Raw genomic sequence first — 19,361 nt, 5'->3', positions numbered from 1 at the left:
GTTAATCTAAGAGCATTTTGATACAGCTCTTCACGTGTTTGCTTACTCTTTGGAAGGTACCAACTACCTTGTGGTTTATCACAAGCAGAACTTAAGTTACAATGCATGCCCACGTGTGCAGTCCTTTCAGGTAAGACAAAATTTTTCAATTAAAGAAAGGTGTTCTAATTTTGAGATTCGGATGCTAATACTTTAGAAAGAACGGGTTCTGTCAGGCTAACTCATTCAAATTGGTTACCTTGGATAGGTTCATGCCCAGCACTGTGAGTGTCACCAAGCCAGCACAACAGACCAAAGCACTGGAGCTGGAGAGGCCAGAACTCGGTGGGATGTTTCCATCGACCAAGCAATTCATTCCAGTCAAGTCACTAAGACCAAAGTGTTCCTAAGAATAGAAGGAAAAATAGCACTAGTAACTTTGGTTGGATTCAAGGAGTAGCGGAAAGTTCTTTCATTCCTCAGAGAGCAAAAGTCTATCAATGGACTTATTATGCTACTTATAGAAACAACTTGTGCAACTCAATCTAGCCGAGTCCATACATGACATTTTATTTAATGGCTCTTGGCCACAGGGCACTATAATCTGAAGATTAATTTTTACTTTGTTGAACAAAAAGCTACTGATCGATTTCCTAAAATTGCTTTGAATGATCTTTTTCATGAATATTAATTGATTTGAACAAATATGGAAAAATATTAAGCAATTATAATTCAAGTAGCAAGACAAGAAATACACAACTATTAGTGAGGCAGGTTAAATCTCTGTGTAGCACATCCCAACACTCTGTCATTGTAAAAGTCTAACACTCAGCCGTGGTTTGTTTCTATGGAGTAGTTTATGGAATACTTTTCTTCAGAGGACCTTCCAAACTTTCTCAGTTCTGTTTTACTTATGGAAAAACCTAGGCACCAGCAGATTAAGAGACTTTCTCAAGATCACATATAGGGAGCTGGAAGTAGGATCCAGGTCTCTGATTTCTGGTTGAGAACTTCTCACTGTGGTCAGAAACCCGGGCCAGCATACTGTCACTGTGATTTAATGTAAGTCAGCTATATGAGGAAATCCAGATTTTTACTAGGGTTTATAGATACAAATTAGCCATATGGTAGCTTTCAAGACAGCCAAATTAGAATTCAGCCACAAATGAGAATGCAGACTCTAAACAAAGCAGGGAAATTCTATTTCTACAAATAGGAAAGTCCAAAGAAATAATCAGACTCTGATCTCAAGATGGAAAGCTCTAGGATACTTAGATGAATACCTAGGATGAGGACACTTAGGATGATATCATATCATATCCTTTGTAGTTTAGGATTAAAAACAAATTCAAAAAATCAAAAAATTAAAGTAAATTCAGGGCTTCCCTGGTGGCGCAGTGGTTTGGAGTCCGCCTGCCGACGCAGGGGACATGGGTTCGTGCCCTGGTCTGGAGGATCCCACATGCCGCGGAGCGGCTAGGCTCGTGAGCCATGGCTGCTGAGGCTGCGCGTCCGGAGCCTGTGCTCCGCAACGGGAGAGGCCACAACAGTGAGAGGCCCGCGTACCGCAAAAAAAAATAATAATAAATAAATTCAAGGTCATCTCTTCCTCAAGAAAAAGTACCATCATGTTTACAAATTACTCAAACGGCTCAAGACCAAAGTAAAAATACTATTATATTACATAATTATGCATTCCATCATACATATTATTCTTCAGAGAAACTTCAATAAACTAGTTAGAATAGCCAAAGTAACAACAAAACTCTGCAAATAAAAGACTGTTTTTTTCCTTTTTATTTTTTTTGTCTTTTTTCCCCTAACCTGGCAAAACTCATCCACCACAAAAGAAGAGATTCGGTTGGATGTACTTCTCTTCTTGATTTCAAACCACCTAAAAATTTCCTTTCCAGAAATACAAACAAATTATAAACTAAAATACTGCTGTTGCCAATGCCCTTTCGTACAGAACATCCGACAGCTGGTTTAAAAAAAAATCCTTGGAGAACGCTACATATTTAACCATGAACTGATCCACAGGGTGTCTTGAATGTGAATCATACTTACAAACTTATCACGCAATGTTTAAATTAAAATGTACAACAGATTCAAAATGCAAATGGGTTTTGCCAAATTCAGTAATAGCGCTATCCCAAAAGGATAACATGTTCAATTTAATATAAACAGATTATCCTCTGGAACTTTCTAGTATTTGAATTTGAAGGATTCTTAACAGGCTAACATTTAAATTACTTCTCTGCCAAACATTTATTAAACAGACCTGCTTTTGCACATAAGTTGTCAAATCGAAAAGGAAAGCTGTAAGACCTGAAATTCTCAAATACAACACAAAGCAACATTTGTTCTTTAGGTCACTTTATCCATATGCTACAAAAGGCATGTTGCTATAAGGAATATGAAATTGCATTTGCCAAGCAAATGCTTCCAAATACTGTAATTCTCACTAATGCATGTGACAAGCCAAATGATTTGAAGATTTAAAACCTGCCAATAACTTTTCCTGTAAGTTATTACCATGTGTCTGGGAGAAAGAAAGGAAGGGGGGGGTAGGAAGGAAGGAAGAAAGGAAGGAAGGAAGGAAGTCTAAGACCAGAACAATGATAATTAGAGTACAGGACTATACATCAGAAATTAGAGTACAGGACTATACATCAGAAAACAATACCAAGTTTCCATTTATTTAGTGCCTACTATGTGTCAAGCACTGTGTAATCCTTGCAACAATTCTTTGTTGGGATAATAATAACATCCTTTCACAGATAACAAATCTGAGGCTTAAGAAGTTAAATCAACACAGCAGGGTAGAGCCCAGATTCAAACCCAGGGCTGTCCAGCTCTAAATCGTATTACAATATACACCTATACATCCCTAGAACAAAATGTAAATAATATTACTAGAATGTATCTTTCGAAAGAAAATTTGAACAAAGATTTGAAAACTAGAAAGGTGTCTGTCAGATGCACCTGCACCTGCCTTATGAACAGTCACTACAGCCCCCTATGAACACCACCCAGAAACAGTCACATCTACCCAATTCCCTGAAATACATTATTTAGCAAAATAGAACAGAAACATCAGTTAGCCTTGAAAGGAGACAAAAATGATAGAGTAAATAAAATGTCTTGATATAATACACATCATAACCTCAACTGCTAGTAGGTGCCTGATAAACGGATTTACCTGAATTCCTTTAAATCCACATAAGAAATAGTTGTGCCACAGAGGCTTGGTTTTGTCAATCTGGATGTTATTAGCACTAGTACTGAAGTCCCTGCAAAAGCAAATGACACCGTTAATTCTAGAGGCTTTACGCTACAGAATCGATGGCTAACTGCTGCCATCTTGTGCCAAGACAATGACACTGAAATTTCACTTTCCATTTACTTCCCATATTCGTACTTCACAAAAACAACAAACATCTCCAGCTGCTAAAAATTAAGAGAAGTTGTAGTGACCTTAATAACTAAACTACTTTCAACTGACCCTTTTTATTTCCTGAAAGGGAGAGGACCCAATATATTTTAGTATAATCTACCCACTTTTTATTTCATGATGGTCCTTATTAAGCTGCTGTAAACCACATAAATGCTTATCCTTTGGGCCTGCTGTTTGGCACACCTCTTACTAGAACAGAAGTACTCAAAGCCTCCTTTCCCCACACTTTCTACCACCCATCAGATTTTACATCTGCACAGTTTAAGAAGGAACAAACAAAACAAATAATGATTCTAATGGATCATAACTCATTGAATAAAATAAGATTCCATGAATCTACACTGATATAAAATAACAAATGAATAAATAGCTAAATGAAGAAGAAGGGAAAGCTATTCCTCAGAGCAAAATGTCAACTAATAGAAGAAATGACGGAAATTGAAAAATCATTATTTGGCAAACTCCATAATTGTTTCAGGAAAGAATCATCAAAGGATGCTAAAATTACTGAGTAAAAATTTGATGAGAAACAAGATATTTATATAAATTTGAAGTACTTCCCCACCAGATACTAACTGCAAAGGGAAAAAAAATAGTAACTTTATGGTAATCTGGCAGACAACTCAACCAAATGATCAAAATTAACAACAGTTAAAGGAACATCAATCATGTGCCTCCTTGATATGATGCCCTGAGGACACATCAGTTGACATGTGGGAATTCTTTATACTATTTTTGTGACTTCCTTCAAAGTCAAAAGTTATTTCAAAATGAAAGACAGTAAGCGTCTAAATCAGCCAAAGGACAAAATATGTGAAATGGGGGGGAACCAATTTAAATGTGAGGAAATAAGTAACATTCCCCATATTGACTGAGTGCTCTTCATATAGTTTACTAAATATCTACTATGTGACAGTCACTGTGGTAGGTGCCTTCCATGCATTATCTTAATAACATGGACATATCATGTCCTAAGAAAAATACTGAATGACCACTTAAGTGTGCAAGGCATTCACAGGAATATAAAGGTAAAAGGCAACGGGCTTATCTTTTAAGCATATGTAATCTAGCCGAGACAGCATGAACACAAATCATGATCACATACCACTGTCATGTGATGGTGTGTAATATGAGGTGGGATGCAAGGCCAAGAGGGCATCTTTTGGGCTGCACCCCGCAGGCCTGCAAACCTTGTAGTTGCCCAGCCTTGAGACCGAAAAAAGAGGATGGAGACAGTGACAGAGACATCAATGGTTTATTGGATAGGGCATCTTACAGGTCTGCAGCAAAACATCCTGGAGCAACACCCCATTGTGTACGGCAGACAGAAGGCAAGACATGGCAGCAATCTTTGCTACTTGGGGAGAAGGAAGCTACCATTTATAAGTGGAATTGAGGTCAGGCTGGCTCATCAGTTACCAAGGAAACCAGCAGCTGGGGTAGGGGGCAAGCACAGGGGTAGTAACTGATTAAGCTCTATAATTAGGGTACAGGTGAAGCAGGGACTGGTGGAGCAGTGGATGTACAGAGAGCAAGAGAACAGCCTGACCACACAGCAATTTCTATAGTCAGCACACTAGGGTGGAAAGGGGAGCCTTTCCTGGAGGCTCAGAGAGGTTTAGTGACTCTCCAGGGACACACACAGTCTGACTCCAGCTCACAAGCACTTTAGTATCACCCACAGGAGTTAAAATTTACTGCCTAGAGTCAACAAGAAGTCACAGAATTTGGAAAGTAGAAAAGATTATGTTAGCAAAACTGAATGAGTTCTGTTCCTAGATAAGCAGATCTTGGAAGTCACCACAAAGAAAAGAAAACCAGGAACGAGTCAGGGGACAGGGGTGGTGGTATACTAGGAAAAGTAGAGGAGGGAATTTGCACAAATGTAGGAAGTTAGATGAGAAACATCAAAGCAAAAGCTAAAAAGTGCCAGCCCCTTCAGAATTAGAAACATAGCTTAAAAACCACAACGTGATGCTAATACACATTTATGAGAGTGGATATAATTTAAAAAGACATGTTAGCAAAGATGTGAAGCAACTGGAACTCTCATACACTGGTGGTAGGAATGTAAAATTATACAACCACTTTGGAAAACAGGCAAATTCTTAAAAAGATAACCCGACAGTCCACTCCTGGCTATTTACCAAATGAAACATGTGTCCACACATAGATTTGTATACAAATATTCACAGCGGAATTATTCATAATAGCCAAAAGCTGGAAATGATCTAAATGTCCATCAATGATGAATAAAGAAATTATGCAATGCATGCTAGACAATATGTGGACAATTCTGGGAGGCATGCTGCATTCTTCCTAGGGGTTCAGGTGGAATGAAGCCCCTTACCTACAGCAGGAGCTACCTGCTTTGATAATTCACCTCTGCTTCCCTAACTCAGTCTCCATCCTTTTTTAATACTGCTCCTGGGATCATTTCCCAAACACCTCCTTCCAAGTCTGTTGCAGGCTCTGCTTTTGTGAAAAAAAATGGAATTCCCACATGCACCATGGTGGGAATGTTAAATGAATCTGAGTAAATCAATATGACAAATTATGGGACCCAGTTTTAAAGGTTTAAAATGACACAAAATTATATTTGAGATAATGTAAGGTTTTCTTTAAAGGGTCTGAAATGTACATAAGATATATTCTCAATCATGCAAAATAAATAGAAAAAAGATCTTTTACAATAAGTTTCATACAAAAGTCAGGAATTTCTATTACCTTGCACAACTTGGTATAGACACACATAAAATACTTGCTGAATGAATGAATATTATTGCTGGCAAACTGTCCAATGAACAATAAGCCAAAAATATAATGTAGCAATTATATGCCAAGATCTTTTTTTATAATTAACAAATCAAATCCATCATAATATATTATAAGCGAGTAGGCCTTATCCCAGGAATGCAAAGACAGTTCAACATTAGAAAATCCATTGGTGAGGGAAAGTGGAGGGTGGGGTGGGGGGAGGGGCGGGGGGCGGGGGGATGAATTGGGAGATTGGGATTGACATGTATACATTAATATGTATAAAATGGATAACTATTAAGAACCTGCTGTATAAAAAAATAAATTTTTTTTAAAAAGAAAATCCATTGGTGTAATTTGTAATATTTTTTAAACTGATCTTCAATGCTGACTAGACATTTAATAAAATCCAATACCCATTAATGATTTTTTTTAATCTTAACAAACCAAGAATTAAAAACAAAAAAGTATGTCCTTAACTTGATAAAGCATATGTACTAGAAACATACATCTATTATGTTCCAGACACTATGTTTGACACTGAGAGTAGAGCATTGGAGAGGCAACAGAACCTGAAGTCACAGAGCTTACAATCTACTGGGGGATACAGGCAAGTAAGCAGATAATGACAATACGGCATGTTAAGATGCTATGATGAGAGAATTAGAGGGAGCCCTAGTAATATAAGAAAGGCCCCAGCCCTGACTTTACTAGAGATAGTTAACCTCAAAAGATGATAAATACCTTCTGGGCAAAGACAGAGTTATTTTCATCTTTTCTTTGACCCAGTACCTAAAACAATGTCAGACACAGAGTAAGTCTTCAGTAAATGTTTCTTAAATAAATGAGTAAATGAACAAAATGAACAAATATTAAATAGGGAAATTTAGATTCTTTTGGAAGTCAGATACAAATTATCAATAAATTAAGTGATTTATTATAAATTTGTTATCTCCTAAAGAATTCATTAGGGTACAAATACAAACACACATAGACTCACACACACACACACACACACACACACACACACACACACACACACACACCATTACACACAGTAGCAATTCTAAGTACTCACGGGTACAAGGGATTGGTATTGGCCAGCTGGAGAATGTGTGTTTTCACAGGTTCCACAGCTATTAACATATCTTGTTCTACAGCCATAGGAAGAACAGAATATCCACAGTAATCTATATGCTCTCCTAGAATAAAGAGAAAGCATTTTTTATCATTGCTAGCATATGAATCTCAAGTAAGTTGACATACAAGAAAAATGACCACAAGGCAGGATTTAACATAAAATAAAAATACTAAGGGCAGAAAGTAACACAATTTGCTTTCTCTCACTAACATCTGAGCCAGGAACTTTTGCTAGAATAAGTATTATATATTAGTTATTAGTTTCTGTTAATTTTTCAACTTCTTTAAATATTCACAATTTTTTCTACTTTCTAACTCATAATAATCATCTTTGAATATTTATGTTTAGTGACTAGTTATGTGGAGCATCAAGAAATGCATTGTCTCCTTTCTCTGTTGCTCATTTGTATTAACTTTTAAAATATGAACAATGGAAGCCATTAGCACCCTCTCACTTATAATAACATTACGTGAGTCCCACTCTTTTCCTTACTAGCCAATGAACTCAGTAAAGGTGAAGTCTTTATTTATCTTTGTGGCCTAACCAAATGCCGAACAAATTAGCTTGGCACTGATTAGCTGTGTTAAATGTGCTAGACATAGCTAGGATAAAGAAAAAGCTAGAAAAAAATTTAACCTGCACCATTTTATATATAATAAGCAAATTTAGAAAACAAACTATTCTCTTCTCCTTTTCATTCTAATTCCTCTATATATCACGAGCAGGAATTTTTTTTGCCTATTATACCACAATGTTTTCTCCAAATTACCATTTAAACTGAAGGTTGTTATTCATCAGATTTAAAAACAAAACAACAATTCAAGAAAGACGGGCTAAGCAATCTCACTCATATTTCGCCAGGACAGGTTTGTATATGTGATTGTTCCATGGCAGACACTGAGCAACTAAGAAACATAAAATGAATAAAAGACAATTCAACTGCCTAAATACATTTTTAAATAAATATTATTCTACATATTATTACAAGTAGCAAGTCTTTTGTTTCTATATTGATGTGTCCTTTAAAATAAGAAATTAGGGTTGTTTTTTTTTAATGGATTGACAATGACAGATGGAGAAGTGGTTTTCAAAGTCGTCTCTCTCCCAAACTTCCCTCAAAAAGACAATAAAATAAAACAGTGGCTCACAAGTAGAAAACACATATTTATTTATTTTTTTTTTTTTAACATCTTTATTGGGGTATAATTACTTTACAATGGTGTGTTAGTTTCTGCTTTATAACAAAGTGAATCAGTTATACATATACATATGTTCCCATATCTCTTCCCTCTTGCGTCTCCCTCCCTCCCACCCTCCCTATCCCACCCCTCCAGGCTGTCACAGAGCACCGAGCCAATATCCCTGTGCCATGCGGCTGCTTCCCACTAGCTATCTACCTTACTACGTTTGTTAGTGTGTATATGTCCATGACTCTCTCTCGCCCCGTCACAGCTCACCCTTCCCCCTCCCCATAACCTCAAGTCCGTTCTCTAGGAGGTCTGCGTCTTTATTCCTGCCTTACCCCTAGGTTCTTCATGACATTTTTTTTTTTCTTAAATTCCATATATATGTGTTAGCATACTGTATTTGTCTTTTTCTTTCTGACTTACTTCACTGTGTATGACAGACTCTAGGTCTATCCACCTCATTACAAATAGCTCAATTTCGTTTCTTTTTATGGCTGAGTAATATTCCATTGTATAAATGTGCCACATCTTCTTTATCCATTCATCCGATGATGGGCACTTAGGTTGTTTCCATCTCCGGGCTATTGTAAATAGAGCTGCGATGAACATGAAAACACATATTTAAATTAGCAGAACTGAAATCAAAGAGGAAATCAAGAAATACCTAGAAACAAAGGACAATGAAAACACAATGACCCAAAACCTATGGGAGGCAGCAAAAGCAGTTCTAAGAGGGAAGTTTATAGCAATACAATCCTACTTCAAGAAACAAGAAACACCTCAAATAAACAACCTAACCTTACACCTAAAGCAATTAGAAAAAGAAGAACAAAAAAACCCCAAAGTTAGCAGAAGGAAAGAAATCATAAACATCAGATCAGAAATAAATGAAAAAGAAATGAAGCAGGGCTTCTCTGGTGGCGCAGTGGTTGAGAGTCTGCCTGCTGATGCGGGGGATGCGGGTTCGTGCCCCAGTCCAGGAGGATCCCACGTGCCGTAGAGCAGCTGGGCCCATGAGCCATGGCCGCTGGGCCTGTGCGTCTGGAGCCTGTGCTCCACAGTGGGAGAGGCACAGTGGTGAGAGGCCCACGTACGGCAAAAAAAAAAAAAAAAGAAAAAAAAGAAATGAAGGAAACAACAGCAAAGATAAATAAAACTAAAAGCTGGTTCTTTGAGAAGATAACAAAATTGATAAACCATTAGCCAGACTCATCAAGAAAAAAAAGGGAGAAGATTCAAATCAATAGAATCAGAAATGAAAAAGGAGAAGTAACAACGGACACTGCAGAAATACAAAGAATCATGAGGGATTACACTACAAGCAACTATATGCCAATAAAATGGACAACCTGGAAGAGATGAACAAATTCTTAGAAAAGCACAACCTTCTGAGACTGAACCAGGAAGAAATAGAAAATATAAACAGACCAATCATAAGCACTGAAATTGAAACTGATTAAAAATCTTCCAACAAACAAAAGTCCAGGACCAGATGGCTTCCCAGGTGAATTCTGTCAAACATTCAGAGAAGCACTAACACCAATCCTTCCCAAACTCTCCCAAAATATAGCAAAGAGAGGAACACTCTCAAACTAATTCTACGAGGCCACAATCACCCTGATACCAAAATCAGACAAAGATGTCACAAAAAAAGAAAACTATAGGCCAATATCACTGATGAACATAAATGCAAAAATCCTCAACAAAATACTAGCAAAATCAGACAAAGATGTCACAAAAAAAGAAAACTATAGGCCAATATCACTGATGAACATAAATGCAAAAATCCTCAACAAAATACTAGCAAACATAATCCAACAGCACATTAAAAGGATCATACACCATGATCAAATGGGGTTTATTCCAGGAATGCAAGGATTCTTCAATATATGCAAATCAATCAATGTGATACACCATATTAACAAACTGAAGGACAAAAAACATATGATCATCTCAACAGATGCAGAAAAGGCTTTCAACAAAATTCAACACTGATTTATAATAAAAACCCTCCAGAAAGCAGGCACAGAGGGAACTTACCTCAACATAATAAAGGCCATATATGACAAACTCACAGTCAACATCATTCCCAATGGTGAAAAACTGAAACTATTTCCACTAAGATCATGAACAAGACAAGGTTGCCCACTCTCACCACTATTATTCAACACAGTGTTGGAAGTTTTATCCACAACAATCAGAGAAGAAAAAGAAATAAAAGGAATCCAAATTGGAAAAGGAGAAGTAAAACTGTCACTGTTTGCAGATGACATGGTACTATACATAGAGAATCCTAAAGATGCTACCAGAAAACTACTAGAGCTAATCAATGAATTTGGTAAAGTAGCAGGATACAAAATTAATGCACAGAAATCTCTTGCATTCCTATACACTAATGATGAAAAATCTGAAAGAGAAATTAAGGAAACACTCCCATTTGCCATTCCAAAAAAAAGAATAAAACATCTAGGAATAAACCTATCTAAGGAGATAAAAAACCTGTATGCAGAAAACTATGACACTGATGAAAGAAATTAAAGATGATACAAATGGATGGAGAGATATACCACGTTCTTGGATTGGAAGGATCAACACTGTGAAAATGACTATACTACCCAAAGCAATCTACAGATTCAGTGCAATCCCTATCAAACTACCAGTGGCAATTTTCACAAACCCAGAACAATAAATTTCAATTTGTATGGAAAGACAAAGGACCCCGAATAGCCAAAGCAATCTTGAGAAAGAAAAATGGAGCTGGAGGAATCAGGCTCCCTGACTTCAGACTATACTACAAAGCTACAGTAATCAAGACAGTATGGCACTGGCACAAAAACAGAAATATAGGTCAATGGAACAGGATAGAAAGCCCAGAGATAAACCCACACACATATGGTCACCTTATCTTTGATAAAGGAGGCAGGAATATACAAGGGAGAAAAGATACCCTCTTCAATAAGTGGTGCTGGGAAAACTGGACAGCTTCATGTAAAAGAATGAAATTAGAATACTCCCTAACACCATACACAAGAATAAACTCAAAATGGATTAAAGGGCTTCCCTGGTGGTACAGTGGTTGAGAGTCCGCCTGCTGATGCAGGGAACACGGGTTCGTGTCCCGGTCCGGGAAGATCCCACATGCCGCGGTTGGCTGGCCCCGTGAGCCATGGCCACTGAGCCTGCGCGTCTGGAGCCTGTGCTCCGCAACGGGAGAGGCCACACCAGTGAGAGGCTCGCGTACCGCAAAAAAAAAAAAAAAAAAAAAAAAAGGATTAAAGACCTAAATGTAAGGCCAGACACTATTAAACTCTTAGAGGAAAACATAGGCAGAACACTCTATGACATAAATCACAGCAAGGTCCTTATTAACCCACCTACTAGAGAAATGGAAATGAAAACAAAACTAAACAAATGGGACCTAATGAAACTTAAAACTTTTGCATAGCAAAGGAAACTGTAAACAAGACGAAAAGACAACCCTCAGAATGGGAGAAAATATTTGCAAACGAAGCAAGTGACAAAGGATTAATCTCCAAAATATACAAGCAGCTCATGCAGCTCAATATCAAAAAAACAAACAACCCAATCCAAAAATGGGCAGAAGACCTAAATAGACATTTCTCCAAAGAAGATATGCAGATTACCAACAAACATATGAAAGGATGCTCAACATCACTAATCATTAGAGAAATGCAAATCAAAACTACAATGAGGTATCACCTCATACCAGTCAGAATGGCCATCATCAAAAAATCTACAAACAATAAATGCTGGAGAGGGTGTGGAGAAAAGGGAACCCTCTTGCACTGTTGGTGCGAATGTAAATTGATACAGCCACTATGGAGAACAGTATGGAGGTTTCTCAAAAAACTACAAATAGAACTACCATACAACCCAGCAATCCCACTACTGGGCATATACCCTGAGAAAACCATAATTCAAAAAGAGTCATGTATCACAATGTTCATTGCGGCTCTATTTACAATAGCCAGGACATGGAAGCAACTTAAGTGTGCATCGCCAGATGAATGGATAAAGAATTGTGGCACACGTATACAATGATATATTACTCAGCCATAAAAAGAAACAAAATTGAATTTTTGGTAGTGTGGTGGATGGACCTAGAGTCCATCATACAGAGTGAAGTAAGTCAGAAAAAGAAAAACAAATACCGTATGCTAACACATATATATGGAATCTAAAAAAAAAAGAAAAAAATGGTTCTGAAGAACCTAGGGACAGGACAGGAATAAAGACGCCGTCGTGGAGAATAGACTTGAGGACATGTGGAGGGGGAAGGGTAAGCTGGGACGAAGTGAGAGAGTGGTATGAACATATATACACTACCAAATGTAAAATAGATAGCTACTGGGAAGCAGCTGCATAGCATGGGGAAATCAGCTCAGTGCTTTGTGTCCACCTAGAAGGATGGGATAGGGAGGGTGGGAGGAAGATGCAAGAGGGAGAAGATATGGGGATATATGTATATGTATACTGATTCACTTTGTTATACAGCAGAAACTAACACACAGTTGTAAAGTAATTATACTCCAATAAAGATGTTAAAATTTTTTTTAATTAAAATAAATAAGTAAGTAAGCAGAACTCTAGGGAGCCACCAGATTCTGTTGGGAAGGCTACAGTGTGAATGACAGCCTTCTGAGAATGAAGATTCCTCCCTCTGTGAAAACTGATGGAAACATCCTGGGTGAGGGGCAGGGAGGGAGCATGAACTACTGGCAAGTAAGGATAACAACCATGATTACATTTTGGATATTTTAACAGAAAATATAATAATGCTTTTAATAAAGACTGAAATTCATTTCATCCCAAGCACTAACTAATTAACTACCTTGGAACATAATCCCCCCTTTTTTAAAATCAGAAAATAGTCAATACATTTACTAGAATAAGAATTACTTATTCAGGAAATACCTTAGGTTGGAACGCTTACTCCCAAAACTAAGTGAAACTTGGCTCTCTCTCCTCTGAGGATATTGCTTCTTTGCAGTCCTCTCACAATAGCAAGGAGTTCTTGATGACCTCCTCCCACTCTGTTGTTTCCAGGATTTCTTCCTGTCCTCTTCCTCGGAGGCTCATACCACATTTTCTCGTCTTCATCACTTTCATTTCTGACTCTCAGACATCTGCTCCGCACTGAAGACATTTGCATCTCATTCCACCCTCTCCATCCCAGTCCTGCAATGCCTGCATAACATCCAAGTAAACAACCCAGTCCAAGACCCCAGCTTCCTAATCCCTTCACCTCTGGAAAACTTGACGTCCTCTCTGCTTCAGCTATCTACTTCCGTGGACTTGACAAATCCAGTAATGACCACAGACCTTCTTATCACCTGGAACTTTTCTACCTGTGAAATTTTTGTTTCAAATATCAAATTCTTTACTAAAACTTCCCATCCTGCCATTTCTCTTACTCCGTTTATCCTATCACCTGTTCCTCAGAGTCAGTTCTTTGCCCTTTCTACCCTATAGGTTCCCTCCTACCTTTCTTTCTTTTTCTACCTAGCATAGATTCCAGGGTTCATTACTTCACCTACCCTTCTGACAATATCGGTGAATTCTTGATGTCATTCTCTTGTAACCTCCATCCAAAACAAAACCCCAAACCTAGATCAAACACAGGCAACTTAGACTAGCTGAGCGGGAAAAAGGAACAACTTTGCAGATTGGTACTGCTAAAATTCTATGGTCTCCTGCTCTAACCAGATCTCAATGTTACCAGCAAACTTTTTTTTCCCAGTCCTCTCCTTCTCCCATCCTTGACAAAGCTATTTCAAACTTTCTGCCATCTCCTTAAACTTCCAACACCTCCAACATTCCCCCAAAAGAACTCCCTCAACCTTCTATACCAAAATTATACATTTACCTGCATCAACTTGCATCCTTTTCTTCCCTGCCTTCTGTTAAAAAGTAGTCAAAGTGGCCCTCTTCCTATGCCATAGACACCAGCCCTTCTTGCCTTCTTGGGAATCCTGCTCCATCAAGTTCCTCCCTTTTCAGATATCTTTGACCTGTCTCTCTCCACTGATTTTACTCAATTCCCCCTCCCCACCTCATTTAACCATGCTCAAACATCTCATATTTTTAAAATCCTCCATTATTTACTTCAAAATAAGACTGCCTGAGTTGATAATAATTGATGCTACATTTTGGGTACATGGGAGTTCATTATATTATTCCAACTGCTTTTTTATATGTTTACACTTTCCAGTACAGAAAGTTTTCTTTTTAATCCTCCTTTGATTTGGATTTTTCTCAGTTCCCCATCCCATTTTCTCTTGATAAAACGTATTCATTCTTCAGGTCACCACACTTTTAAAAGCAAGGAATTATTCGGTTTTCCTGTATTCTTCTAATCCAATGAGTAAATGTAAAACCATCAAAATTACTCACTGCAGTCTAAAAACTTAACCTGCAGCACAGAAAAATCTGCCCATCTCTCATGAAAATAATGTAAATAACTGGGTCTCAACAAATTTCTAAATTTTAAAAATGAATGGACAAAATTAACATTAATAACATGGATTGGGAAAGATGAAAATATAGTGTTCCTTATGCAAAACTTATCTTGCTATAGTAGATGTATGTGAAACATTCTGTTTTTTCAGTTCTCCTGATGTATTGACAAAAATTTGGATCTTACCAAAGGAAGAAAAAATTAAGAGAAGGAACTTTTGAAATACCTATGATATTGACTCTTCCTGGTGCTCGAACATAAAACTTGGGAACGGATCCAAACTTAGAATTAAACATCCCTTTTAGCTTCAGCAATCTGAAAACAAGAGTAGAATATTTCAGAATATCCAGATAATAGAAAAACCCATAAGATACACACACACACACACACACACACACACACACATTTCATATACCTACCACCACTAATTATCTTTAAAAATAATAAAAGCAAACTCTTTTACTGACATACTTCCTTGAAAATCCCAGGATGAAACAATACTGTAACCCGCTAAGTGACATAAGAGTATAGCTAAGCACACAGAGGAGTAAAAAATTTAATACTGATGAACACAACAGAAAAAAAATTCTTTGCTTCAACAGAATTAACTTTCTGGATAATTTCTCAATGATATTCAGAGAAGAATCTATTTCTACTAAAAAATAATAGCATGGAGTAATGTATCAGTTTCCTAGAGCTGCCATAATAAAGTATCACAAACTGGGTAACTTAAAACAGCAGAAATTTATTGTCTCTGAGTTGTAGAGGCAAAATCAGAGTGTTGGCAGGACCATGCACCTCTGAAACCTGAAGGGGAAAATCCTTCCTTGCCTCTTTTTAGTTTCTGATGGTGACCATCAATCCTTGGCATTCCTTGGCTTGCTGCTCTATCACTCCAATCTCTGCCTATGTCATCACGTGGAATTCTCTGTGTGTCTCTATCTGTGACTCTGTTTTTCCTTCTCGTAAGGACATCAGGCTTATTGGATTAGGGCCCACCTTAATTCAGTATGACTTCATCTTAACTTGATTACATATGTAAAGATGCTAGTTCAAATAATATTACATTCTGAGGTTCCAGGTGGACATGAATTAGGAGGGATGCTATTCAACCCAGTACAGTCAAATGAAAACTAGACTGGATATCAGGAGACTACAGTTCTAATTCCAATGGGGGTTCTAATTCGATGCCAAAGTTTGGAAAATCATTTTCCCTTGGACCCTCTTCTGTAAAATTAGAGCATTTGAACAAGATATTCCTCATAGGTCCCTTCCAGGTCAAAAATGCTTATAATATATTTAATTATTTTACACTGTTAAATCATCTCAAGTCACTTCTATGAATACCCCCCACTGTTTGTAGTCCCACAATATATTGTATCTGAGTAATAACACCAAGACAGTAAATATTTATTAGACCTACTATATTCAAGACATTCATTAATTAAATGATTAATCTTAAAGATTAGTTACAAGAAACATAAAATCACACCAAAAAAATCTAAGAAAAAAGGAAATTTATTATAATGATAGAAAGATACATTGAATATTCTTGGAAGTTATTCAGGATGACCTCCTAGGACTATGACAGCCATCAGAAACTTTCATTACTGATGGGTGGGGCTGTGTTCCCGCCCTGTTTGTCATGCCTGAGGTGTCCCTGCACTGCAGTCTACAGACTTTTGGGTGGGACTAATGGTGGCTTCCAGGAGGGCTCACGCCAGTGAGTACTCCCCAGAATTGCTGTTGCCAGTGTCCTTGTCCCCACTGTGAGCTGCAGCCACACCCCTGACTCTGCAGGAGACCCTCCAACACTAGCAGGTAGGTCTGGCCCAGTCTCTTATGCTTTGTTCCCCTGGGTCCTGGTGCACAAGAGACCTTGTGTGTGCTCTCCAAGAGTGAAGTTTCTGTTTCCCTCAGTCCTGTGGAATTCCTGTGATCAAACCCTTCTGGCCTTCAAAGCCAGATTCTCTGGGGGCTTCTTCTCCCATTGCCGGAAGCCCACACTGAGAAGCCTGATGTGGGGCTCAGAACTTTCACTCCTGTGGGAGAATTTCTGTGGTATAATTATTTCCCAGTTTGTGGGTCACCCATCCAGCAGGTATGGGATTAGATTTTATTGCAATTATGCCCCTTCTATCATCTCGTTATGGTTTCTTCTTTGTCTTTGGCTGTAGGGTATCTTTTTTGGTAGGTTCCACTATTTTTTTGTCAATGGTTGTTCAGCAGTTAGTTGTGATTTTGGTGTTCTTGTAAGAAGGGGTGAGCTAACATCCTTCTACTCCGTTACCTTGAGCTCTCCAGGAAGCCAGAGCTGATGTTATAGTGGAATTTTCTTCATCAGCATTCTACATCCAGCCAGATGCTAACACCTTGTATTTGTCATACAAACATGAAGAGTCTTAGTTGGCAGGGTAGTTCCACTCCAGATGGTCATTCAAGGATCCAGATATCTTCCTTCTCATTGCTTCACTATTTCAGACTGTTGTCCATTTCTGCATGCTCAAAATTGGATTGTAGGCATGTCCATGCTCTAGGTCAGATGAACCATTCTTTTTTTTTTTTCCTCAGTGGCTGCCTCTCCCCCTCGACACACCAGTGCAGCGGTCATGCTCTGCCCCCAAAAACTCTATATTTAAATTGTGTGTTTGGCTCTCTCCTTCCTGTCTCATTCTTTCATCCCTCCAAAACCACCATCACCATTTCCCTCTGCTCAATGCTCTTCACATTCCAGTTGCCTTTGTGAGCCTCTGAGTTTTTGCTCTTCCATCCCTTCAGTTTTCGTGACACTGTGGCCTCAAGTCTAGAAGATTCAACAGCTTCAATGTCCTATACTTTCTGATTAAGTCTCTGTGTCCCTAATTCAAATTCTCAAACAGATAATCTGATTGGCAGCATATAGGTCCTGTATCCATCCTGGTCCAATTACTTTTGGCCAAAAAGGAGAAGCTATTTGATATAAACAAGGTCACTTGCTTTAGTTACAGATATGATCACCTGGGTCCACTCCTTCAGCAGAGGTTGTGGATGACAACAGAAGATGTGGAGAGGGAGATAATAATGGATATCTCTAGCACATCATTCAAGATAGATTTACTGGACTCCCAAGTAGATGTGCATAATGATCGCTGCCTAAATCTGATTTTCCCCATATATCCTGCAAAACAATTTAGAACAAGAACAAACAAGTGATATTTTTATTTCTTTATTATAACTAGACAATTGTACCTTTATTATAAGTAGGAGAGAATGCATAAACTTTAAATGAAAGAAAGAAAGAGGCAAAACACTGCGAGCCACGGGAAAAAGAAACTGAGTGAAAAGAGCAAACTAAGATTAATCTAAAACCACCACTAGAAAGAAAAAGTACATCCATTTAAAAATGAGAGGTGTAGAAGAAGAAAAGATGAAAATAAACTCATTGATTGCTACATAGGCAATCAAAAACTTAAAGGATACCATTAAGCATGACAAAGCAACAATTTTTTTAAGTTATTACACACAGGCATATGAAAAAGTATTATTAAACTCCTAGAAAAAAAGTACCCCAGGGAGACTGTGACCTGTGTAGTCAGGTAGACCTGGACTCAAACCCCTTCTCGACCATGTGATGAAATTCCTTAACCTCATTCACCTTTATATGGGGTGGAAATATGAATTGAGTTATTTGGAAGATTAAATAAGGTATTGTAGGAACAGTGTCTAGCCTAGGGCTGGCATGAAGTACTTGTTCAGTAAATGACAGTTATTATAAGCTCCTGATTCCTTGGTTCAGTACTGTTTCTACTCTGCAGCATATGAATAAGAATCCACTAGAAGCAATGAAAGATGGTAGGTAATTAAATGTTTAGTTTACATCAGGACTGGAAGCACTATTAGAGCACTAGGGTGATTTTTATGATGCTATTGATAAATCTTCATGCTCTCTGCCTTGTATCTTCCATTTTATTGAGAGGGTTGAAACAACTTAGGTTATTTGTCCATCAGATTCTAGGCAGAATTATTTAAAAGGTTCATGTTTTTCAATGAAAAAAATAAACTGCCAAAGCAGATAGTAAAAGGTTAAGTAAGAAAAGTCCCCTGCTTTTTCAGGGCATTAAAAAGATATATAAATACAAAAGTAACCAACAGAACAAAAATATCAATCTTCCTAACTACCAAAGACATTTCAAAAACAGATAGATAAACCAGTAAATAAACACAGAAACTATATTATAACACATAATTAAAAAATAAAATGACTAAATTGAAATCAAATATATCAGTCACATCAATAAAAGAAAGTGTAAGGAAACACTCAAAAAGACAAAAGTAAAAAGTAATGATATGGGGAGTAGAAAAACAGTAGACCTGGTTAACAAA

General features: G+C 37.6%; 1 protein-coding gene across 7 annotated transcripts in view; it reads right to left on the bottom strand.

The window, feature by feature from the left end:
* Positions 1 to 19,361, bottom strand: part of GALK2 (galactokinase 2) — a 137,315-nt gene that overhangs the window by 99,130 nt on the left and 18,824 nt on the right. For 4 of the 7 annotated variants that reach the window (XM_060005212.1, XM_060005211.1, XM_060005214.1 and 1 more), the window contains 5 exons: positions 15,226 to 15,314; positions 7,272 to 7,395; positions 6,938 to 6,985; positions 3,182 to 3,272; positions 239 to 385 (listed from right to left, as the gene is read on the bottom strand). In XM_060005212.1, coding sequence (XP_059861195.1) covers positions 239 to 385; positions 3,182 to 3,272; positions 6,938 to 6,985; positions 7,272 to 7,395; positions 15,226 to 15,314 — 499 coding nt within the window. Of the gene's footprint in view, positions 1 to 238; positions 386 to 3,181; positions 3,273 to 6,937; positions 6,986 to 7,271; positions 7,396 to 13,456; positions 13,730 to 15,225; positions 15,318 to 19,361 lie in introns of those variants that run through there. The other 3 variants (XM_060005213.1, XM_060005210.1, XM_060005209.1) reach the window with 3 other exon arrangements.

Source organism: Delphinus delphis, chromosome 2 (assembly GCF_949987515.2).
Source record: "Delphinus delphis chromosome 2, mDelDel1.2, whole genome shotgun sequence".
Taxonomy (NCBI): Eukaryota; Metazoa; Chordata; class Mammalia; order Artiodactyla; family Delphinidae; genus Delphinus; species Delphinus delphis.
The sequence above is the reverse complement of the archived record's forward strand: the minus strand, read 5'-3'. Positions and strand labels throughout refer to the sequence as shown.